This window comes from Scyliorhinus canicula, chromosome 3 (genome assembly GCF_902713615.1).
Source record: "Scyliorhinus canicula chromosome 3, sScyCan1.1, whole genome shotgun sequence".
Taxonomy (NCBI): Eukaryota; Metazoa; Chordata; class Chondrichthyes; order Carcharhiniformes; family Scyliorhinidae; genus Scyliorhinus; species Scyliorhinus canicula.
Window position 1 is genome coordinate 156,425,149 of NC_052148.1, and position 24,930 is coordinate 156,450,078.

At 41.6% G+C, this 24,930-nt stretch overlaps 1 protein-coding gene across 7 annotated transcripts in view; it reads right to left on the reverse strand.

Moving 5' to 3' along the window:
* Positions 1 to 274: 274 nt before the first annotated feature.
* Positions 275 to 24,930, reverse strand: part of ncapg (non-SMC condensin I complex, subunit G) — a 111,741-nt gene continuing 87,085 nt past the window's right edge. For 5 of the 7 annotated variants that reach the window (XM_038791536.1, XM_038791535.1, XM_038791532.1 and 2 more), the window contains exons 19-22: positions 24,150 to 24,276; positions 3,329 to 3,433; positions 3,027 to 3,108; positions 319 to 1,539 (exon numbers count right to left, since the gene is read on the reverse strand). In XM_038791536.1, the coding sequence (XP_038647464.1) occupies positions 1,416 to 1,539; positions 3,027 to 3,108; positions 3,329 to 3,433; positions 24,150 to 24,276 (438 nt within the window). In that variant the 3' untranslated portion in view covers positions 319 to 1,415. Of the gene's footprint in view, positions 1,540 to 3,026; positions 3,109 to 3,328; positions 3,434 to 24,149; positions 24,277 to 24,930 lie in introns of all 7 variants that reach the window. The other 2 variants (XM_038791537.1, XM_038791538.1) reach the window with 2 other exon arrangements.

Consider the following 24,930-nt stretch of genomic DNA (forward strand, 5'->3'; position numbering starts at 1 on the left):
AACCTTAATTATCATTATATCGTAAAACGGTCCTTCAACTTTCTCCAATCATTACTCCCTAAAATATTGAGTATGTTTACAACAGGATAAAACACTTACTTCCATACTCAAATTCATCACACTTAATGGTGTTCAGATTCTCATTTATCAATATATACAGAAATTAATATATTTATCAGTTGGAAGCGAGTTTTCATGAAGGTTGATTTCAAGGAAATGAGAAAAGGCTGATAATTTGATAGAGCAAATAAGAGGGCAACTTACACATCTTTAATATATTGTACTGTTCTTTAATATATTGTACTGTGGATTACAAACTAAATAAAGTACATTTTATTGGTCATTTTAGTCGATACAAAAAGATTTTGGCATTCCTTTCTACTGAATTAACAAGCGATGAAGTGAAATTGTCACATGAATTCTTTCATCCAATGCGACTGCTGAATAAAATGATGGTTTAGACTGGGTTATATACAATAGGTTGTATGCCACTTGTCCAATAGAGCAGAAAAGCTGTGTTTAAAAAGCTCAAAACATTTTGTATTAGTGCATGTATTAATAAAGATTAAAGTACAAAAGCTCATTACAATTAAGCAAATGTTGAAAGTTAATTTGTAACAATTTTGAGTAGAAATAGCCAATTACTGCAGACAGTACCAAGCTGATCACCTACCATAAAGTCACCTCCTGTCATGGCTATTTTCTAGTTATGTGGTAAAGAATTTATTTTAAATTATATTTTTTAAACTGACATATTCTGGCAGTTTTAGACTTGAATGAAAAATTCTGCTATGCACTTCAAGGGAAGAGAAATATTAGCCTTAAAAAGTAAGGGCCAGACAAGCCTTGAATAACTGATATCAGTTTGATCTCAGAGGACAATACGTTTGCCTGTCTTATAACACCCAGAGTAACAACTAGAAATTAAGTTGTTGTAAATTACCAATTAAAGCCATTAATAAAAAAACCTTTATTGTTTCAATGGGTGTCCAATGAAAGAAAGTTCAGGTGGCACCAAAAATTCACAACCTAAACATTTACAAACATATCCAGTAATAATTCTTGGCTCCCAGATGAATGAAAGTATACACTTCATAAGAAGTGCAACATTGCTACTGAATCTATTGCAGTCATGATTTTAATTTGCCTCTCAAAGTATTTAAGTAGCATCCTCAAGATACATATCTGCATCAACATCATAGAAAAACCTTCATATCTTCCAAGAAATATTGGCATGCTAAGCTACACAGCTAAGAAGAAATGTTTCTATATGTGGTAGCTTCTAATTTTAACAATGCATATTATAATCTCACAGGACAAGTATATGTTTTATATGACACTAAATTGAGAAATCACAAAACATGGCTTCTTGGAAACAATGTAATAATGTGAATACGTGAAATATAGTTTTTGGGCTAATCCCCCTTGTTCAATAATCGAGAAAGATTCATTTTTGTTTTCTCCAGTGCTGCCGTTTTTGCTCTTCTTGAAGGTCTTGTCGGTACTGAAGGTGCTGGAGTTGCAAAGTCTTGGTTATCGCTAACATAAAATTAATGGCATTAATTATCAAATAAAGTTCAAAGAGGAAGCAAACATATTGCACTTCACTACATGAGCCCTATACATATTTGAGAAAGGTTGTTATGCACAAACTCAAGGTTTTCAATTTTCTTGCAAAAGAATTGTCCAAACAGCAATAATTTTTCAAAATCGTAAGGCATGTCCTTACAATGCTAATGGATAAAAACGGAAAAATACTTGGTACATGAATGGACAAATGGAATCGAGATCATTACTGAACATGTTGAAGTTGATCTTTGATAGGGTGAGCGCAGATGTGAGAGAAATGGAACATAAATGGAGATATTTGTCAACCACAGTGGGAGGGCTCCTTGGCCAAAGAAAAAGGAAGGCCAATTGGCAGAACAGATACAACAGAGATGGAGAAACAGAATGGAATAGAGCCGTTTTGGACATGGAATGCAAGGAAGTGCAGTCAAGATTGCAGTGGAAGTCAGTGGGCTTATGGTGAATATTAATTCATAGCCTATCCAGAAATGGAGACACAGAGCAGTCGAGGAAGGGAAGAGTCCGTGTTGGATCACGTGAAGGAACGGATGGAACTTTCTTTCCTTCCTCAACTTCTTTCTCCAAGATAAGGTTTCCTTTACCTCAATTTCCACAGCCAATGGATTATCCTCCTCCCTGATTTCAGCTCCCACCAGCGAGATAATACAAGCAATACCTCTTCCTCTCTCTTCCGCCTTTTCAATATTCCAAAGGTAACATTCCCTTCACTTCCCATGCATAGAAGAAGCAACACCTGCCCTTTTACCTCCTCCCTTCTCACTGTTAAATTTTCTGAACACTGCTACCAGGTGAAATAACTATTTACTTGTACTTCTTTCAATTTAGTTGCGATCACTCACAATATGGTCTCCTCCACATTAGGAAGATCAAACCCAGATTGGGTTTATGGAACTCATTCACTCTCCCAAGTGTGATCTGGAGCTTCCGATTGCCTACTGTTTTAATTCCCCTCCCCACCTGATTTCTCTGTCCTCCGCCTCCTATATCATCCCAATGAAGCTCATCGCAAGCTCAAGGAACCTCACCTTATCTTTCAATTATGCCCTTTATATCCTTCCCGACCCAACCTCAAGTTTAACACAATTTCAGGTCAGCTCCCAACTTTTTTTGGACATGGAAGCTAGGGACAGGAATTATATTTCTAATATCCTGTAAAAGTGTCAAATGCTTGTGCTCCAGTGTATATCTGGATGGATTTTTGTTAACTCAACAGCTTTTTGCCCAATATGTACTGTACATTTAATGCTCATAGGATTAGATTTCTTGAGCTAGTGGCATGAGGGCTTGAAACACCAAACCCAGAAAGAAATGTAATTTCCATTTCTGGCTGAAATGTATTGATAGTTTTCAGAGGAATCACAAATTACAGCATTTATGGATAGCATGGATGATAAAATAATGTCTGATGAGCAACAATTCACTGATACTATACTTGCCTTTCATCAGATGATTGTGCTGCTCTCCTAGTCCTTCTGCATTTTGTTACAGACTTGGCAGTTGACAAACCTTTTCCTTTTTCTAAAGAGAGCATAGTGTACACAAGGCTCACTTCAGGTGGTTACAAGGTAACATCTGGGCAAACAAAATCTACCCCAGTATAACATTCCAATAGATTCTAAAACAAAAAATCTAAAGTTACTTAGTTTTGCATTCATCAAAAGGCCAAATGACCCCCTTCCATGCTGCATAATTCAATAATCCTATTACAGGACCATTTCACAGAATAAATCAAAATTACCCTTTTTGTTGGTCGTCTTCTCTTTACCTCCTTTACCATTTACTATTTCATTATTTTGTTGATCTGAAACATCCACACTCCCAGTGATTTTGGAAATATCTTCATCTGAAAGAGCAAGGCACAATATTTGCAGAACTTTCAATGCTGTAAACCATTGAAAAATCTTCTTTTAAAAAGTGAATTGCTAGTTAATGTGACCTTGTATATATTTTCAATTGTAGTTATCAACTGATGTTAAATTTTGCAAGACATGCTGCAAGACATGGGGTGGCACGGTAGCACAGTAGTTAGCACTGTTGCTTCACAGTGCCAGGGTCCCAGGTTTGATTCCCAGCTTGGGTCACTGTCTGTGCGGAGTCTGCATGTTCTCACTGTGTCTGCTTCAGTTTCCTCCGGGTGCTCCGGTTTCCTCCCACAAGTCCTGAAAGACGTGCTGCAAGGTGAATTGAACATTCTGAATTCTCCGTGTACCTGAACAAGCGCCGGAGTGTGACGACTAGGGTATTTTTCACAGTAATTTCATTGCAACGTTAATGTAAGTATACTTGTGATAATATAAGATTCTTATTAAACTGATGGTCTCTGTTTCCAGAAGACACATTACACTTTCTAATTCTCAACATATATAGATTTTTCTTGACAAACTTTAATAATACTTATAAATGAACAACAAAACATCAAATCTTTTAGAAAATTAAAGCAGCGTTTTCACAAGTATCACAAGGGCCAATTTCAACTCTACCCACCCAGCAGAAACACAGTAATGTAGTTAAATATGAGCATTTCACCAGCAATCTTGCTACCTTCATCCAGATCTTGGTGCTGCCCCAAGCCTCAAGAAACATTGTTCTCTGCCTGCATGACTGTTCAACCTCTCTCCCACTTACCCACATACTGTCCTTTTGGGTCTCAAAATACAGCCTCTTGCTGTCTGACAGGCTGCACTTACCCATTGCTTAGCTGCCACTTCCGTTGGGTTTGGACAGGAAAGAGCCAAAGAATTAAAAATCTCCCATGCTACAGTGTTATGAAGATCTGAAGAGTTTGTCATCTGCCTCAATCCCTGCCTGCACAACATCCATTCCCTGTTAAAAATCACTGCCCATTTTTAACTTGTGTTTTGATGTTTAAAGAAAATTGAGTGTATATTAGTTAAAAGTCATGAGTATTACAAAATGATTGTTCATTTTTGAAGCTATTCTGGTGTCACAGAAAGAAAGACTGGTTTGATAGATATTTGGAGCTAAATATAAATAGTATGAAGGAACCATATTAATTATATGAGTCTCTCATATGCTTAAGTGAGTTGACCAGAAAGTAGCTCTCAGACCAGGTGGATCAGAGGTTCCACATCTATGCTACAACAGCATCTTAGTTTGTGAGATATTCCTGATTGCAATATAATGATTACTGTGGAAGTATGTCTGGGGTAACTGGGTTTAGCCACTTGCGCTTCAGGGTCAAAAAGCCAAATGACATTCACAGCATGCTCAATAGCAATTTGAAGGTGCTCAGTGTATGCTTAATCAATACCTTAATGAGCATGTGGAGTTTGCACATTCTCCCCGTGTCTGCGTGGGTCTCACCCCCACAACCCAATGATATGTTGGGTAGGTGGATTGCCCATGCTAAATTGCCCCTTTTTCTAAAGCACCCAATTCATTTTATTTAAGGGCCAATTTAGTGTCAGGCACGGAGGGCAACTGTCCGAAGGCTGTCAGCCGCCCAGTGTCGGGAATGGAGGGTGCACACGAGGCTCTCTGCAGTGGGGTGCAGGGCTCACTCGTGCCCGGCACTGTGTTGTCCCTCACCTCCTCTGGGAGACTCCCAGAATCTGGCACATCATAATTTTTTTTTTTTTAATTTAGAGTATCCAATTCACTTTTTCCAATTAAGGGGCAATTTAGCATGGCCAATCCACCTACCTTGCACATCTTTGGGTTGTGGGGGTGAAACCCACGCAAACACGGGGAGAATGTGCAAATTGCACATGAACAGTGACCCAGAGCCGGGATCAAACCTGGGACCTCGGCACTGTGAGGCAGCAATGCTAACCAGTGCGCCACCATGCTGCCCTCAAGTTGCCCCTTAATTGGAAAAAAAATTAATTGGGTACTTTAAATTTTAAAAAATGCTTAATGAGAGCATGGAATGGTTAAATGTTGAGAAAAGACAAAGCAATATAATTATACTTACCAATATAGGAACAGCATTTATCTAATGCCTTTTAAGGTTATAAAAGATCCCATGGTGCATCACAGGAGCATTAACAAACAAAATTTGACACTGAGCCACAGAAGGAGATACGACAAATGAAGAATATGTTTTAAGGAGCATCTTAAAGGAAGAGACAGAGGTGGAAGCAGAGTCTTTGAATATTAAAGACCAAGATAGATAGATTCTTCATAAGCAAGTGGTGACAGATTATATGGGATAGGCGGTAATGTGAAGTCAGCCACAATGGCAGAACAAATTCGAGGGGCCAAGTGGCCTACTCTTGCTCCTAATTTGTATGTTCTTATGGAGAGGATTAGGGAGGGAATGCCAGCGTTTAGAACCTGAGTGACTGAAAACACTGTTGTCACTGGTGAAATAGTGTTACCAAGGTTCAAAGAACATTTGACAAGATTTTTCAACAGCAAATATAGTGTCAAGAGGAAGTATGGCACTGCATGACAACAAAGGAAGAAATTCTGTTAATGGAAATATGCAAACCAAGAAGAAACTAAATGATACTGTTATTCATTAATTTAAACATTCAGTCAGTTATATTTATATGACTATGATTTGGGCTGTTTAGAACATGGGATAAAGTAATGGATTCATAATTGGCAAATTTTACATTTCCCATTTGTGCATGATAAACAATGACAATTATTTATCTTTTAACTGAACAGTAAATCTCCAGGAATAGATTGTATTAATGTAGGCCATGGCGAAGAGTTGCAAGACTTTGTAATCAAATAGTTGCTTGCTGGTACAGACTTGAATATTGTTGAAAAGAGAGATGTTGCTGAAGATTTTCGCTTTGCACTCATCAAGACAAACACAAGAATGCCAAATTTCAAACAATCACAACAATTTATACTACAGGAGAAATGGGTGCCAATTGGTTGGCAAGTCAACTCTGATCGGGCAAGGCATTACCATGGAGAAAGCAACAGGGAATGTTAAGCTCCAGGATAATTGAAAAAAAGGTGCACGGATTGAACATATTGCAAAGACATTATGCACCATTGAACAATGCTGTGTATGAATTTCAGTGTTGGCACAATGCCAAGTATGTAGGCCATATGTCCCATAGGCTTATTGAATCAAACAGAATGTTTTTTCAGTCATTTGTAATGGGCAGAGTACAGACCATACTCAACCACCACGCACTTGCAAAACCCAATACAAAAATGCAACTGTTAGATGGGAGTCCACGATTGGCCAGCACTTGCTGAACAATCCTGGTTGTGTTAATAATTCCACTAACAGCCAATTTAAGATGGTTAATTAAGTTCACAATGTACCTCATTTACATTTGTCGGAAGCGACATACATTCATAAAGAGATACCCGTCTTCTGAAAACAAAAATAGCAAAAACCATTGGTAATTACCAGAAGCAACAGTTACTGGTAACAAGGAAGGCATCAGCAGATGAAAAATATGCATTAAATCAGACAATGAAAGACTTATTAGTCCTGTATCATATGCAAACCAATGAAATGATGAACAGAGGCTGGCTGGTCCTTTAAGCATTTTCCAGTCACAATGCAGTATGTCCCAGGTCTTTCCGACCTGGACTCATGTAATCTCCTACAAAAGGCAGATTGAAAACACTAGGCCAACTTAGTAAAAACATTTTTGGGAATTTTCTGTCCGACCTGGAAGACTATCAAAATGAAATCACAATGAACATGAGGTATATTATACCTTTTGCAGGTAATGTATCAGCCATTGCGAGAAACTCAACCAACTCCTTTATGAATTGCTGTAGCAAATATGTATTCAACATGTGAACCAACTAATTCCAAAAAGTCTATAAACCTCTATGATAAAAATTAAATAAATTCTGATATCCAATCTGTTTTACGTTAACATGGTTTATATCCATGATACCTCATTTTCCTTAACCAATCTAGTTCAAATCAGTCCAGATGTGTAGGCTCTTCATCATTTTAGATATTTCAATTAAATCACCCCAAAGACTACACTTTCCTAGAGTAGAAAAACTAGCTCTCCAGTCTATTAGGATAGAGTTAGTTCTATTAGATTCCCCACTGCATCTATATTATATAAATGACTCAAACTCAATGCAAATTGGTCAACCTTGCAGATAAACGAATCTCAGTTGTGAATTCAGGATGGTCAAAGATTATGCAAGTAGACGATATGTGTAAACAGCGATAGACGAAATTCAATAGAGGCAAATGTCAAGTATTGCACAACAAAAAATAGGAAGCACCCATACAACAAAGGTGAAAAGGGTAACGTTTTAGTAGATTTGACACAACGTTCAATCAATGGAAAGCAGCATCAATGAAGTCAGTATAACGTTGAACTACGCAGCCAAAATAGTAGAGTACAAATCAGAGCAAGCCATGATCAAACTATTTGTTTGGGCAAACATACCTCGAGTATGGTGTATAATTTTGATCACTGAGACAGGAGGAAAACATTCAAGATCTGGAGATAGGTCAGAGAAGTTACAAAGCTGATCCCTGTCTTAGAAGGGTGAGCTGAGGAGGATGAACTTCACCTTTTAGATTTAAAAGATGGCAACTGAGAAATGGCTTCAATGAGGTACTAAGATTTTAAGCATTATGGAAAATATAAATCCAGAAAATGACTTTAAATACGACTGGGATTAGGAGCAACAGGTTCAAACTAGTAAAAGGCAAATTTAGAACCAACATCAGAAATTTTCCTTCACACAAATAATACTCAGGGCATGGAACAGACTTTCAAATGGTATTAGATGTAAATAAACTAATTAGATGCTAACGTGGGTGATAGGAAAGACCGGGACGATTGTACATTGGACCGAGTAGTCCTCATCTAGTACAAGTTATTTTTACTGCAAGCATTTCAGATACAATCGCTAAAATTCGAATATACTGTTGCTGTGAGAAAGTTTAAAACTCAGAACCTTTGGTATATGGGCAACACAAATTCAGAGATTTTTACCTAACAAACTAAATCAGTTTAGGCAGCCTCAAGCGATATACAGAATCTTTGAAATAAAGTTAGTAATTAAAAGTATTTACCAAAATGCATGAGTGAATGGGACAAAGCGTGATCAGTTTCTCTGCACTATTGATAAGTTAGCATATCCCTCAGCTGACCTACCCAGTCTGATGTGCAGAAACATCAAGTGACCAAATAGATTTTTAAACTCACGGCACCTAATTTGCCAAAATGCTGGCCGTAGGAATACTCTTTCACATTTCCCTGGACAATGAAACCAGAAGAATGGAACAAAACATACAATTCCGAAGTCCTAACGCGAGACAGGAGTGGGCAGACTAAATAGGCACTCATTTTTGAGAAGTTATATTAACTATCGTGAATTGGGCTTTTCCAGGAGGAAAAAGAATCACAACTGTAAATGATAATGGATCTTGCTCAGTGTGATTTACATAATCTAAGTTGTTATTGTAGAAAGATCCAGTACATTAAGGGCTAACCTGGGGCTCAGTACAATACCACTCCAGTGATGTAAGAAGGCACTTGATCTAAAGCTTAGGTCAACTGCATAGAGCTAGGTAACAACATTCAAGTACATTCCAGAGTCCACTCCATATCTGTACCCTATAGTGTAACTAAATATGGACATAGTTTAGTAATGTCATTAAAGACTTCTTGGTAACTTCTACAAGACTGCTTAATGGTATCCAAGCAGCACACACATGGGTAGCAACTACCTAACAAAACATGGTGGCAAATCTACACCCACTGTAAAAAGACTGAAGAAATCAAGAAAAGGACACCAACAACGAATTTCTGCTCCAGCAAAACCTCAACCCAAGAAGCTGATGAAACTCACCTGTTTGGGCAGATTTAGGATATCTTGAAAAACAGCAATGTTTTCATAGCCAAAGGCACTGAACTGTATCATAAGAAGCAAATAAATCAAGCTAACTCATCATATTGTGTGCTCTGCTCGAAGGCAGGTTCATGGCTCAGTCTTGTCCAAGTCTCTGTCCTGTGCCAGTCTTTTCATCTTCCAATAACTTTCTTCAATTTACAAACAATCCAGAATTGACCTTCCCTTCATCATCTTCAAAATCTTCCCTCCAAATGCACCCAGCCTAGTCTTTTCCTAATTAGGTTCAGCAACTTTCTTTGTTCACTATCCTTAGCATTTCTTACTTTTACAATCCAGCTGATCATTTCCATTCACTGTTAAACCAATATTTCAAACTCATGTAGCAAGTCTTTTACAAGTTGCTTCAAATTGTTTATTGAGATTTCCAGTCAGCAACTCTTTTTCCTCACTAAATTGTCTTTCCCTTTGCCATCCTTGCTCTTATTCCTTGTTGCACCTTGCATCCCCCCCACCCCCACAGTCGCTTCTCTGTGTTCTACCTCTTTTCTCTCCTTCATCAGTCACGATGCCGGTTTCACGATTTTTAAAAGCACAAGTGAACCGTGCCATCGGGAACTCGGCTCATCGGAGACAAAGAATCACGGAGGCCCTGAAGAACATTGGTCGTGTCTGCTAATGATATGCAAAAGGTGTTTACTGTACGTGCGTTCTGGTAGGCACGACGCCCCTGTCGAGGTGATGGAGAATCGCGATTTGGCATCAAATCACCGCCCACTGTGATTTTGGCGTTGGAACTGATTCTCCGCCCAATCGCGTTTCGGCATTGGACAACAAAGAATCCCACCCCTGAATTCTTGCACCTGATCTAGTTCGCTTCTCGGAATTTATGAATATATCTTGGTGATTTTGAGATATGCTGAGGTTTTGCTGATGTTCACTTTCATTCCAAAATTCAAGCTTGCTGTCACTAAACTATCTATTCGTTCTTGTAAATCCTTCTTGCTACAAGTGCTTTATCATGTAAAAATGTAACTGATGTTATCATGCAACAAAAACTGAAAATACTGGATAATCGCAGCTGGTCTGACAGCATCTGTGGAGCATCAGCATTGTGTTGATGTTATCATGCCCCGCCCCCATTCCCGATCTTAAAGTCAGATTCTGTCTTCAAATGTTTCTTTGACCGTTGCTTTTTCAGACATTGAAGATGACTGGTGATAAATAACACCCTCATCAAACACCTTTTCCAATTACACATAATGCTGACTCCTCGTTGGCTACTCTCACTGCTGCTGTTTCTTCCATCTATAGATTGTTTACGAGTCTTCTATCTTTCCAGTCTACTACAATGTATTTCAATACTGTTAGGAGCTTGATCCACTCAACCAGATTGAATGCTTTACCAAATTTATGAACACACTTTTTGTCCAAATTCTAAACTGGGTTAATTCATTCTTACAATGTAGTTTGCTTTGCTCTTCCCTTTTTCCCTGGAATCCAAACTGGTCATCTCCAATGTAGTTCTGCACCTTTCCACCCACTCATTCTGTTACAATTCTCAACATGACCTTCGATGCATGGACAAGCAGACTAACTAAAGTCAGTACATTTTAGCACAGTGGGCTAAACAGCTAGCTTGTAATGCAGAACAAGGCCAGCAGTGCGGATTCAATTTCTGTACTGTCGTCCCTGAACAGGCGCCGGAATGTGGCGACTAGGGGCTTTTCACAGTAATTTCATTGAAAACTACTTATGATAATAAGCGATTATTATTATTAGAATTTGGCTTCTTTCTTGTAGTGTAGTGATTATTGTCCATGAGATCCTCTGGCCATTCTCTTGAAAAACAAATATATTTGCACAGTTAGGAAACATTGATGAAGCTTTTTCCCCATGTCGTTAATAAAGTTTGTATGTATTTCATATATTCCAGCCGTTTTACAGTTTTTAATCTAATTTATTGCTACTTCCATCTTCCTAATGAAATAAATTCTCTTCAAGATGAATCCAGGGGCTGTTTAGCACAGGGCTAAATCGCTGGCTTTGAAAGCAAACCAAGCAGGGCAGCAGCATGGTTCAATTCCCGTACCAGCCTCCCCGAACAGGTGCCGGAATGTGGCGACTAGGGGCTTTTCACAGTAACTTCATTTGAAGCCTACTCGTGACAATAAGCGATTTTCATTTCATTTCATTCATTTCAATTAATTTCAGGTTTTTAATTTTTTGCAGTTTTTCAATATGCTCCTTCCATCTTTGTATTTTGTCAGGATTTGTTGATCAACAACTCCCCTATTCTCTATTGTTGTTTTCAGTGTTGTTTGCAGAGTGCCATTAATCTCCTTTGCTTTGCCATACATAAGGTCTAACCTTCCAGTAAATCACACTGCTATTTTAACCATTGCTCTGTGCCTTTTCAGTTCCTCTTCTACATCGTTATACAGGTGTCTGTATTTCAGCTGGCCTTCTTCAGTATTGATATTAATTTTTTTCCATTCTTCCACCTTTGGCAACATTGCAATCATAAGTCATGGTTTCTTCAACCTTTTTCATCAAAAATTCTATTCTATTTGCCTGTCCTTCCTTGACAGTTTCTTCAATTTCCATTGCTCATTGATGCCTTTATTTTTTACTAGCTAGTGCTTTGTTTACTTCATTTACAAATTCTTCACTTACTCGTTTCAGCCTCTCTAGGTTCCACCATTTTCCACATTTCCACCGTGGATCTTCTTCAATTGGAATAGTTTCCATTTTCACAAGATTATGATCAGAGTCTGCCCCCGCTCCCAGTTTAGAGTTCTTAACACTCTTCCTGTATCTTTGGCCGCGATCTAACAAAAAGGTTTCTAAGTTCATTTATGGAGAGTTTTACTGGGATTTTCCCACCAGCTCTGCCGGCAGGTTCCCCATCACCATCGAACCAGTCACGTTTTTGTGCCCTGGGGAGTTTCTCACCGGTTTAGCCCACACTTCGAATTATTTTAATCACTGGGGAGCTGAACTCACTGGCAAGACCGGCTCCTCAGAGATCGGGCCACCATTTTGAAAGGGTGCCCTGATCTCTAAGTGAGCTTGTGGGTCCTCCACACCCCCCACCTATATGGGCAGTATCTCGCACCGCCCAAGTGAGGGCACACTGCTATGGGGCCAGACCCAAAGACCCCCTTTTTGGATCTTCGCACGACCCTTTCAAGCCCCTGCCCCCTTCCAAGACCCCACCCTTCATCACCCCCAACCTTCCAGAGGCCCTTTCATACCCACACTGCACCCTCCCCCTCCATCTTCCTTTCATGGGCATAGCCCCCTCAGGCCCTGACCATTGGCTGTGCCACCCTGGCAACAGTGCCAAGGTGCCTGCATTCCAGGGGGCCACCCTGCACTATCACTGGCCATCCAGGGGCTTCTGGTTGCTGTTCTGTCTGGTCCACGTTTGTGTGGACCAGTACTGGAGGGTGCCCGGCTGGGGACTTCCTGGGGAGACCATTAGATGTCGGGTGAGTACACTTAAATAGGTTCAAAACCTACTTAAGCACGTGGAGCATTCTGGTCGCGCCGCCTTGCGGGACTTGGGTAGATCCCGCAAGGCATAGTGGCTGCCAGGAAACCCGCGGGAGGCCACACTCGGCATCTACCAGCCTTGTGACCTTCGGGCACGAAGTGGCCGGTAGATCGCGTCATTTGTCTCATCATTATACAGTCTAGTTGAAATCTTCCTATCCTGTCAAATATTTTCCATGTATATAACCTTTTAACAATGTCTAAACTATGCATTTGTTTAGATTCCTGTTCTCTAAAAAATTACTGGTTATTGGCCTCACTCATATCTTTATCCAAGTCCATTAGATCCTACTTCTTTGTCATCTCTTCCTTCTCAACTATATTGTTCCAATCTCCCATAACAATCATATAGCTCTTTCCACTTTCCTTGTAGCTCTTTTCACTCTGATTAGTTTTTCAATTCTATCATACACTTCATCTGGATGTTCTCATGTGGGTATATATACTGAATGGTGTTCATGCCAATTGGTTTAAAAACTGAAAATGCTGGCAAAATTCAGCAGGTCTGGCAGCATCTAGAACATAGAACATAGACCAGTACAGCACAGAACAGGCCCTTCGGCCCTCGATGTTGTGCCGAGCAATGATCACCCTACTCAAACCCACGTATCCACCCTATACCCGTAACCCAAACAACCCCCCCTTAACCTTACTTTTTAGGACACTACGGGCAATTTAGCATGGCCAATTCACCTAACCCGCACATCTTTGGACTGTGGGAGGAAACCGGAGCACCCGGAGGAAACCCACGCACACACGGGGAGGACGTGCAGACTCCGCACAGACAGTGACCCAGCCGGGAACCGAACCTGGAACCCTGGAGCTGTGAAGCATTTATGCTAACCACCATGCTACCGTGCTGCCCCTACTCTGTGGAGAGATAAATGGAGTTAACATTTTTTCTAGTATGTTGTTTTTGTTTCAGATTCCCAGCATCTGCAGTATTTATTTTAATGTCCACTGGTTGTTCCTTTAGTTTTACTAGTGTTTCGACACCCTGGGCTAGTGCATGGTCAATTCCAGCCCCATTTGACCCGGAGTCGCAACACAATTGAAATTAACTATTAATTCTTTGAAAACATCCGAAGTCGTTGACTACCCAATAACTACAGTCGCTAGGTTTGTAATTTAAACATAACTATTTTTTATTAATAACAAGTTATAAATAAAGACAGCAAATACAACTGGTTAACTATTATCTAATTCTTAAACCCCCTTTTTTAAACTTGCGGCCCCACCCTCTACAAACACACAAGACAGACAAACACAGAGGGGAAGGAGGGGTTAAAGAAAATACACAGTGAAAGGATAAAGGTCTCTGTTTCAGATGGACTTTTTCTTTAGATCTTCAGATGGGTGTTCTTGCTTTCAGTCTGTAATAGTTTTCACTATAGATCACAAGACTTCTCTGCAGATTCAGAAATCAGTAAGCAAGAACCCTTTTGGAGATAGAGAGAGAAACTCACAGCTTCTTCTCTTGGCATCCAGTGGGTTCCAATTCCTTCCTGGGCCTTCTGAAAACCTCCCACTTGAATGAAGCCAATCGCTGTCTGTTGCCGGGCAGATACGGTCTTTGGCCAATCTATTGGTCACCAGCCAACCAAATCGCTCCCATCCCTCAGATACTGGAAAGTCTGAGTTGATCTGTTCAAAATCTAAATCTTCATAGCAATGTACTATTTTGCAACTTTTGAGTTCCTCACTTCCACTACTTGACTTAAAGGTATATGTCCATTAAATAGCCATGGATAACGACAAAGTAAAAGAAATGGGAAATAAGGGAATCAACAAGAAGTGTCCTTACACTAGCACCAGCCTATCTGAATCACGTTTCATTTCACTCACACACACACACACACAGTTAGCAGTTTCCTGTCTAGCACTAATGCTACTCCCCATCCCCATTCTTCTCCTCCAGAGTATATCATTCTCTTTTCATCACTCATGAAGTCATCGTCTTCTATGGACTGTAGGTCACATAACTCTAGGATGTTTACTTTCTCTTTTCTAATTTCTTGCTTTAGGTTCTCTAGCTTTCCTTTCCTGTTTATTATTTGTATAATCCATATTTACATTCTTTTGGTACTGACAAAGTTGTATATGAGGATTTTGCTGAATAACGATCTGGGAGGCCTCACTCCATCAACGAGGGCAACAGCAGCTTTGACAGGAGCCACTGTAAACATAAGAACTAGAGCAGAAGGAGACCGTCCGGCCCTTCGAGCCTGCACCGCCATTCTATAAGATCATGGCTGATCTTTTTGTGGTCTCAGAACCACTTACCCGCATTCTCGCCAAATCCCGTAATTCCTTTATTTTTCAAAAAAACATCTACCCTATCTTTAAATATATTCAATGAAGTAGTGTCTACTACTCCTTTCGGTAGGGAATTCCATACTTTACCCACCCTCTGAGTGAAGAAGTTCCTCCTTGATTCAGTCCTAAATCTGCTCCCCCTAATCTTGAGGCTATGCCCTCTTGTCCTACTTTCACCTACTAGCGGAAACATCCTTTCTACTTCTATCTTATCCATTCCCTTCAAAATTTTATGTTTCTATTAGATACCCCTCAACTTTCTGAATTCCAGTGAATATAATCCCAATCTACTCAGCCTCTCCTCATACGATAACCCCCACAACTCCAGAATCAGCCTAGTGAACCTCCTCTGCACCCCCTCTAGTGCTAGCACATCCTTTCTCAAGTGTGGAGACCAAAACTGCACACAGTACTCCAGGTGTGGCCTCACCAGCACCTTGTCCAACTGCAACATTACCTCTCTACTTTTAAACTCAATCCCCTTCGCAATGAAGGACAAAATTCCATTTGCCTTCCTAATTACTTGTTGAACCTGCAGACCAACCTTCTGTGACTCATGCACAAGTACACCCAGGTCCCTCTGCATAGCAGCATGCTGCAACTTTTTACCATTTAAGTAATAACCTGTTCTATTGTTACTCCTACCAAAATGCATGCCGTCACACCTATTGACATTATACGCCATCTGCCAGACCTTTGCCCACTCACTCAATGTGTCAATGTTCCTCTGTAAGGTTTTACAGTCCTCAGTACACTTTGCTCTGCCACGCACCTTCGTGTCATCTGCAAACTTGGATACCTTACACGTAGTTCCCAACTCCAAATCGTCTATATAAATTTTAAATAATTGTGGTCCCAACACCGATCCCTGAGGCACACCACTCGTCACTGATTGCCAGCCAGAATAGCACTCATTTATTCCCACTTTGTTTTCTGTTAGACAAGCAGGGGGCAGCAGAGCAGAGCTTCTGATTGGCTGTTCTGGGGAGATTTGCATACGTGCAGTGCGGTCAGCGTAAGTTGAAGGTGCACCTGCATTAGTGACCCGAGGAGTTCGACGGAAGTCAAGCATCCAGCAGGGGGCAGCAGAGCAGAGCTTCTGATTGGCTGTTCCGGGGAGATTTGCACACGTGCAGTGCGGTCAGCGTAAGTTGAAGGTGCACTGCATTAGTGACCCGAGGAGTTCGACGGAAGTCAAGCATCCAGCAGGGGGCAGCAGAGCAGAGCTTCTGATTGGCTGTTCCGGGGAGATTTGCATACGTGCAGTGCGGTCAGCGTAAGTTGAAGGTGGTTTGTGAAGGGGCTGTTCTCGAGTGACAGCTTTACGCGAAACACTACTTACGTAGTGTCTCCCACCCATCCTCCTCCTCTAACCAAAAAAAAAAAGTTCTGTCCGTTGGATTGCTAAACTAACAAGTTTTTAATTTTTATTTTTCAGTAGTTGGGAAGTTAGTTCAGTGAGAATGGAGGCTAGGGCAGTTGAATGTTCCTCCTGCAGAATGTGGGAGGAAAGGGTCACCTCTAGTGTCCCTTCTGACTACATCTGCGGGAAGTGCACCCAACTCCAGCTCCTCGAGAGCCGCGTTAGGGACCTGGAGTTGGATGAACTTCGGATCATTCGGGAGGCGGAGGAGGTTATTGAGAGGAGTTATAGGGAGGTAGTCACACCTCAGGTAAAAGAAGAAGGTAGATGGCTTATCGTCAGGGGAGGGAGAGGGAACCGGCAGGCAGTGCAGGGATCCCCTGTGGTCGTTCCCCTCTATAACAAGTATACCGTTTTGGATACTGTTGCGGGGGACGACTTACCAGGGGTAAGCAATAGGGCACAGGACTCTGGCACAGAGTCTGTCCCTGTTGCTCAGAAGGGAAGGGAGAAGAGGAACAGAGCACTTGTCATTGGGGACTCCATAGTTAGAGGAACAGACAGGAGGTTCTGTGGGAACGAAAGAGACTCACGGTTGGTGTGTTGCCTCCCGGGTGCCAGGGTTTGTGATGTCTCTGATCGTGTTTTTGGGATCCTTAAGGGGGAGGGGGAGCAGCCCCAAGTCGTGGTCCACATAGGTACCAACGACATAGGTAGGAAGAGAGATGGGGATTTGAGACAGAAATTCAGGGAGCTAGGGTGGAAGCTGAGAGCTAGAACAAACAGAGTTGTTATCTCTGGGTTGTTACCCGTGCCACGTGCTAGTGAAGTGAGAAATAAGGAGAGAGAGGAGTTGAACACGTGGCTACAGGGATGGTGCAGGAGGGAGGGTTTTGGTTTCCTGGATAATTGGGGCTCATTCTGGGGTAGGTGGGACCTCTACAAACAGGATGGTCTTCACCTGAACCAGAGGGGTACCAATATCCTGGGGGGGGAGATTTGCTAGTGCTCTTCGGGGGGGGTTTAAACTAATTCAGCAGGGGGATGGGAACCTAAATTGTAGTCCCAGTGTACAGGATGTTGAGAGTAGTGAGGTCAGGGATAGGGTTAAAAGTTCGAAAGAGGGCACCGGCAAGCAGGACACTGGTTTGAAGTGTGTCTACTTCAACGCCAGGAGCATCCGGAATAAGGTGGGTGAGCTTGCAGCATGGGTTGGTACCTAGGATCTCGATGTTGTGGCAATTTCGGAGACATGGGTAGAGCAGGGACAGGAATGGTTGTTGCAGGTTCCAGGACTTAAATGTTTCTGTAAGAACAGAGAAGATGGTAAAAGGGAGGGGGGGGGGGGGGGGGGGGGTGGCATTGTTAATCAAGGAAAGTATTACAGCGGTAGAAAGGACGCTTGAGGACTCGTCTACTGGGGTAGTATGGGCCGAGGTTAGGAACAGTAGAGGAGAGGTCACCCTGTTGGGAGTTGTCTATAGACCGCCGAATAGTTCCAGAGATGTAGAGGAAAGGATTGCAAAGATGATTCTCGACAGGAGCGAGAGTAACAGGGTAGTTGTTATGGGGGACTTTAACTTTCCAAATATTGACTGGAAATACTATAGTTCGAGTACTATAGATGGGTCAGTTTTTGTGCAGTGTGTGCAGGAGGGTTTTCTGACACAGTATGTAGACAGGCCAACAAGGGGCGAGGCCACATTGGATTTGGTACTGGGTAATGAACCCGGCCAGGTGTTAGATTTAGATGCAGGTGAGCACTTTGGTGATAGTGATCACAACTCGGTTATGTTTACTTTAGCAATGGGCAGGGATAGGTATATACCGCAAGACAAGAATTATAGCTGGGGGAAAGGCAATTATGATGCTATTCGGCAAGATTTAGGATGTATAGGATGGGGAAGGAAACTGCAGGGGATGGGTACAATCGAAACGTGGAGCTTTTTCAAGGAACAGCTACTGCGTGTCCTTGATAAGTATGTACCTGTCAGGCAGGGAGGAAGTTGTCGAGCAAGGGAACCGTGGTTTACTAAGGAAGTTGAAGCACTTGTCAAGAGGAAGAAGAAGGCTTATGTTAGGATGAGACATGAAGGCTCAGTTAGGGCACTTGAGAGTTACAAGTTAGCCAGGAAGGACCTAAAGGGAGAGTTAAGAAGAGCGAGGAGAGTACACGAAAAGTCGTTGGCGGATAGGATCAAGGAAAACCCTAAGGCTTTCTATAGGTATATCAGGAACAAAAGAATGACTAGAGTAAGATTAAGGCCAATCAAGGATAGTAGTGGAAAGTTGTGTGTGGAATCAGAGGAGATAGGGGAAGCGTTAAATGGATATTTTTCATCAGTGTTTACATTGGAGAAAGACAATGTTGTCGAGGAGAACACTCAGGTTCAGTCGACCAGGCTAGATGGAATTGAGGTTCAAATGGAGGAGGTGTTAGCAATTTTGGAAAATGTCAAAATAGATAAGTCCCCTGGGCCAGATGGGATTTATCCTAGGATTCTCTGGGAAGCCAGGGAGGAGATTGCAGAGCCTTTGCCCTTGATCTTTATGTCATCTTTGTCGACAGGAATAGTGCCGGAAGACTGGAGGATAGCAAATGTTGTCCCCTTGTTCAAGAAGGGGAGTAGAGACAACCCTGGTAATTATAGACCTGTGAGCCTTACTTCGATTGTGGGTAAAATGTTGGAAAAGGTGATAAGAGATAGGGTTTATAATCATCTTGAAAAGAACAAGTTGATTAGCGATAGTCAACACGGTTTTGTGAAGGGTAGGTCATGCCTCACAAACCTTATTGAGTTTTTTGAGAAGGTGGCCAAACAGGTGGATCAGGGTAAAGCTGTTGATGTGGTGTATATGGATTTCAGTAAGGCGTTTGATAAGGTTCCCCACGGTAGGCTATTGCAGAAAATAAGGAAGTATGGAATTGAAGGTGATTTAGCGGTTTGGATCAGTAATTGGCTAGCTGAAAGAAGACAGAGGGTGGTGGTTGATGGCAAATGCTAATCCTGGAGTTCAGTTACTAGTGGTGTACCGCAAGGATCTGTTTTGGGGCCACTGCTGTTTGTCATTTTTATAAATGACCTGGAAGAGGGTGTAGAAGGATGGGTTAGTAAATTTGCAGATGACACGAAGGTCGGTTGAGTTGTGGATAGTGCTGAAGGATGTTATTGGATACAGAGGGACATAGATAAACTGCAGAGCTGGGCTGAGAGGTGGCAGATGGAGTTTAATGCGGAAAAGTGTGAGGTGGTTCACTTTGGAAGGAGTAACAGGAATGCAGAGTACTGGGCTAATGGCAAGATTCTTGGTAGTGTAGATGAACAGAGAGATCTCGGCATCCAGGTACATAAATCCCTGAAAGTTGCCACCCAGGTTAATAGGGCTGTTAAGAAGGCATATGGTGTGCTAGCCTTTATAAGCAGGGGGATTGAGTTTCGGAACCACAAGATCATGCTGCAGCTGTACATAACTCTGGTGCGGCCGCACCTGGAGTACAGCATGCAGTTCTGGTCACCACATTATAGGAAGGATGTGGAAGCTTTGGAAAGGGTTCAGAGGAGATTTACTAGGATATTGCCTGGTATGGAGGGAAGGTCTTACGAGGAAAGGCTCAGGGAATTGAGGTTGTTTTCATTAGAGAGGAGAAGGCTGAGAGGTGACTTAATAGAGACATATAAGATAGTCAGAGTGTTAGATAGGGTGGACAGTGAGAGTCTTTTTCCTCGGATGGTGATGACCAACACGAGGGGACATAGCTTTAAATTGAGGGGTGATAGATATAGGACAGATATCAGAGGCAGTTTCTTTACTCAGAGAGTAGTAGGGGTGTGGAACTCCCTGCCTGCAACAGTAGTAGACTCGCCAACTTTAAGGGCATTTAAGTGGTCACTGGATAGACATGTGGATGAAAATGGAATAGTGTAGGTCAGATAGGCTTCAGATGGTTTCACAGGTCGGCGCAACATCGAGGGCCGAAGGGCCCGTACTGCGCTGTAGTGTTCTATGTTCTACAACCAATCCTCTATCCGTGCTAGTACTCTACCCTTAACACCATGCATCCTTATCTTATGCAGCAGCCTCTTGTGCGGTACCTTGTCAAAGGCCTTTTGGAAATCTAGGTACACTACATCCACTGGGTCCCCTTTGTCTACCTTGCTCGAAATGTCTTCATAGAATTCCAAGAGATTCGTCAAGCATGACCTGCCCTTCATGAATCCATGCTGCGTCGTTCAATGGGACAATTTCTATCGAGGTGCCCTTCTATCTCTTTCTTGATAATAGACTCAAGCATCTTCCCCACGACAGAGGTTAAGCTAACCGGTCTATAATTCCCCACCTTTTGTCTACTTCCCTTTTTAAACAGTGGCATCACATTTGCTGTTTTCCAATCCTCTGGGACTGCCCCAGTGTTCAGCGAATTTTGGAAAATTACCGCCAGTGCATCTGCTATTACTCCAGCCATCTCTTTCAGTACCCTGGGATGCATTCCATCAGGGCCAGGAGACTTATCTATCCTGAGCTCCATTAGCTTGCCCAACACTTGCTCTTTCGTGATAGTAATGGTTTCCAGGTCCTCACCTACCTTCTTCTCTCGGTCAATTGCTGGCATGTTATTAGTGTCCTCCACTGTGAAGACCGATACAAAATATTTGTTCAATGCCTCCGCCATTTCATCATATCCAATAACTAAATGACCACTCTCATCCTCTAACGGACCAATGTTTACTTTAGCCACTCTTTTTAGTTTTATATAATTATAAAAACTTTTGCTATCTGTCCTTATATTCTGTGCCAGTTTTTTTTCGTGTTCTATCTTACTTTTCTTTATGGCTCTTTTTGTGGCTTTCTGCTGACCTTTAAAGTTTTCCCAATCTTCTAGTTTCCCGCTGAGCTTGACCACTTTGTAAGCCTTCTCTTTCAATTTGACAGCCTCATGTATCTCCTTAGACACCCATGGTAGATTACCTCTTTTCTTACAATTCTTTCTTCTCACTGGAATATACTTTTGTTGAGCACTATGAAAGATTTATTTGAAAGTACTCCACTGCTCCTCAACTGTCCTACCATAAAATATTTGTTTCCAGTCTACTTTAGCGAGATCCTTCCTCATTCTATCGTAGTCCCCTTTGTTCAAGCATAGGACCCTGGTATTGGATTCTATAATCACACTCTCCATCTGTATACTAAATTCAACCATGCTGTGATCACTCCTCCCAAGAGGATCCCTAATGATGAGGTCATTAATTATTCCTGCCTCATTACACAGGACCAGATCTAGGATAGCTAGCTCTATCGTTGGTTCCATTACATATTGTTCCAGAAAACTATCCCGGATACATTCAACGAACTCCTCTTCAAGGCTACCCTGACCGAGCTGATTTGACCAATCTATATGCAGATTAAAATCTCCCATGTTAACTGCTGTGCCCTTTTCGCAGGCATTAGTTATCTCTTCATTTACTGCCCGTCCCAGTGTGATGCTATTATTTGGTGGCCTATAGACTACGCCTATCAGTGTCTTTTTCTTCTTAGAATTCCTAATTTCTACCCAAATGGATTCAACCTCATTCTCCATAAAACCTATATCATCCCTCAATGCCACCCTGATGTCGTCCTTGATTATCAGTGCTACTCCACCTCCCTTACATACCTGTCTATCCCTCCAAAACGTCTGGTACTCCTGGATATTTAACTCCCAGTCGTGACCATCCTGCAACCATGTCTCCGTAATGGCTATCAAGTCATATTCATTCGCGATGATTTGTGCTGTTAATTCATCAACTTTGTTACGAATGCTACGAGCATTCAGGTAAAATGCCTTAATGCTGACTTTCTTATCATTATTAGAGAAATTGGACGTCATGAGACGTCCTAAGTTATCCTTCCTTTTTGCTTCATTCCTAGTCTGCCTTGAACTTAAACCCACCTGCACACATGCTAACCTGCTGCTTATCCTTCCATTTAACTCCCTACTCCCTGTCGCTTTCCCTTTCCCTTCCCCCCAACTCAGAAGTTTAAAGTCCTACTGACCACCCTATTTATCCTTTTCGCTAGAACACTGGTTCCAGATCGGTTCAGGTGGAGGCCGTCCCAACGGTACAGATCCCCCCCGGTTCCAAAACTGGTGCCAATGCCCTATGAAATGGAATCCCTCTTTCCCACACCAATCCCTTAGCCACGTGTTTACTTCCCTAACTTTCTTATCCCTATGCCAATTAGCACGTGGCTCGGGCAGTAATCCGGAGATTATGACCCTCGAGGACCAGTTCTTCAATTTCCTTCCTAGTGCTTGATAATCCCCAAACAGGTCCTCCACCCTAGCCTTGCCTATGTTGTTAGTCCCAACGTGGACCACAACAACTGGATCCTCCCCCTCCCGCTCCAGTATCCTTTCAAGCCGATCGGAGATGTCCCGCACCCTGGCACCGGGCAGGCAACACACCATGCAGGACTCCCTATCCGGCTTGCAAAGGATACTATCTGTCCCTCTAATTATAGAATCCCCTATAACAACTACTTGTCTTTTTGCTCCCCCCTCTTGAATGGCCTTTTCACCATGGTGCCACGGTCAGCTTATTTATTCCAGTGCCATCCAGAAACGTTTTAGTTGTTTCAGTGATGGCTGTCATTGCCTTGCAGTGTGCTGCCAGTTTAAACACTGACAACTCAACTATTGAGGGAGGTAGTACTAGGCTATAATGATACCAATAGCAAATCTCACAAGACTAACTTGACTGAATGCCAACTAAAAAGGTGCAAATTTCTGGTACCTTTAACTTGCCAACTACGTTCTCATACCTCAGTGTATTCTTTACATTAAAGGTCTGGGCAGGGACACATCGAAGATTCGAGTAGCTGCTTTGCCAGGTGTGCTCTTCAGGTTAATCATTTCCTTAGTGCAGCTTTCAATGACCTTGTCACAGGCATCCATCGCCACAGCCAACAAACCAAACATTTTCTTTGAGTTTTCCACTGTACTATAGTGCCTCAATACTCAAGTAAAATTATGAAGACACTTTATATGTTTCATAAGTTTAAGAGGAATTTTCTAAATTGCTGACGGTAATGATTTGGAAAGAGGTTCTCATTTGGACACCGAGTTCCAATCCTTGAACAAGTTCCTCTGTCTGTGCACTTAAATGCACTTATTCAGATAAATATATCAATCTACTAACGCTTAATCCTTCATTCGGAGAAAATCTAATAGATTTGTATATCCTGGTTTCCTATACACACAATACTCATGCCATTGATTGTGGATGGTTCTGCAAGAGTAAACAGGTTTATTTTCCTTCGGGATCATTTAGCATAGCTACTCCCATAACAGAGACACCCAACGATTAGTTCATGTCTGTGTATCATTGCATGCATAGAAAATGAACAGTTAGCCCAAGCAGCGCGGAAATAAAAATGTTGTTGCCTTAATGCAACTCAAGGCATTCATTGCATTTTCATAGCTTTGAGGCGCACTGTAAGGAAAGATGGAGGTTGGAAGTGATATCATTACCCTGCAACAGTTAAGACATTTTATTTGTTAAGTATGCTATACCTTTGTCGTTTTCAGTTGTTTTATCTATTGCTGTGTCGCATCTACTCTTGTCATTTTCTCCTGATCCTCCATTTAAGTGAATCATAATTTTCTCAATGACTCGCTGATTTACTTTGTTTTTCAATTCCTATAAATGGGATTAGTTCAATCAGCATACAAATATTCAAGATCCAAATTCAAAACTTCGAAAAGCAAATACCAACCTTTCACAGAAATCAAAGATCTTAATCATAAACAAAGTTCTAATTTTATCATATCAAAAATAAATAGTCCATTTATCAAAATACATTACATACCCTACTGCTTGAATGCTAAGTTTTATTTATTGAAACATGCTTGCTAATGTTTAGAAAATAAAATGTCACAAAGTGTTGTGATATGGGATTGATAATGCTACTAAATATTTTGAAGTACTTTGGAAAGTAGCAGAGATACTGACACCTAGCAGTTGCAGATTAATATTGCACGACTAATTTTTAAATAGGGTCATTGTTGGAAAGTGAGTAGAAGAGAAAGAAAAGGAGGACCACTCTCAAAGAAAGCTTTCCCGAGAAAAACCTGGGTGGCAATAGAGTTGAAGGAAAGAGCCAATTCATTAAAAAAAAAATATATAAAACTATCTTCCCAGAGCAGATACACCCAAAAAGCAGCAACCTCAGGAAACCTAACTTCATATCACATTAACTTAAAGGAATACAACAAGCAAATTCTATGTTGCAAAAGAGGCAAAGGAACAAGGTAACTGATCATGGTGAGGTTATGAAAGTCAAGGGCGTGTGTG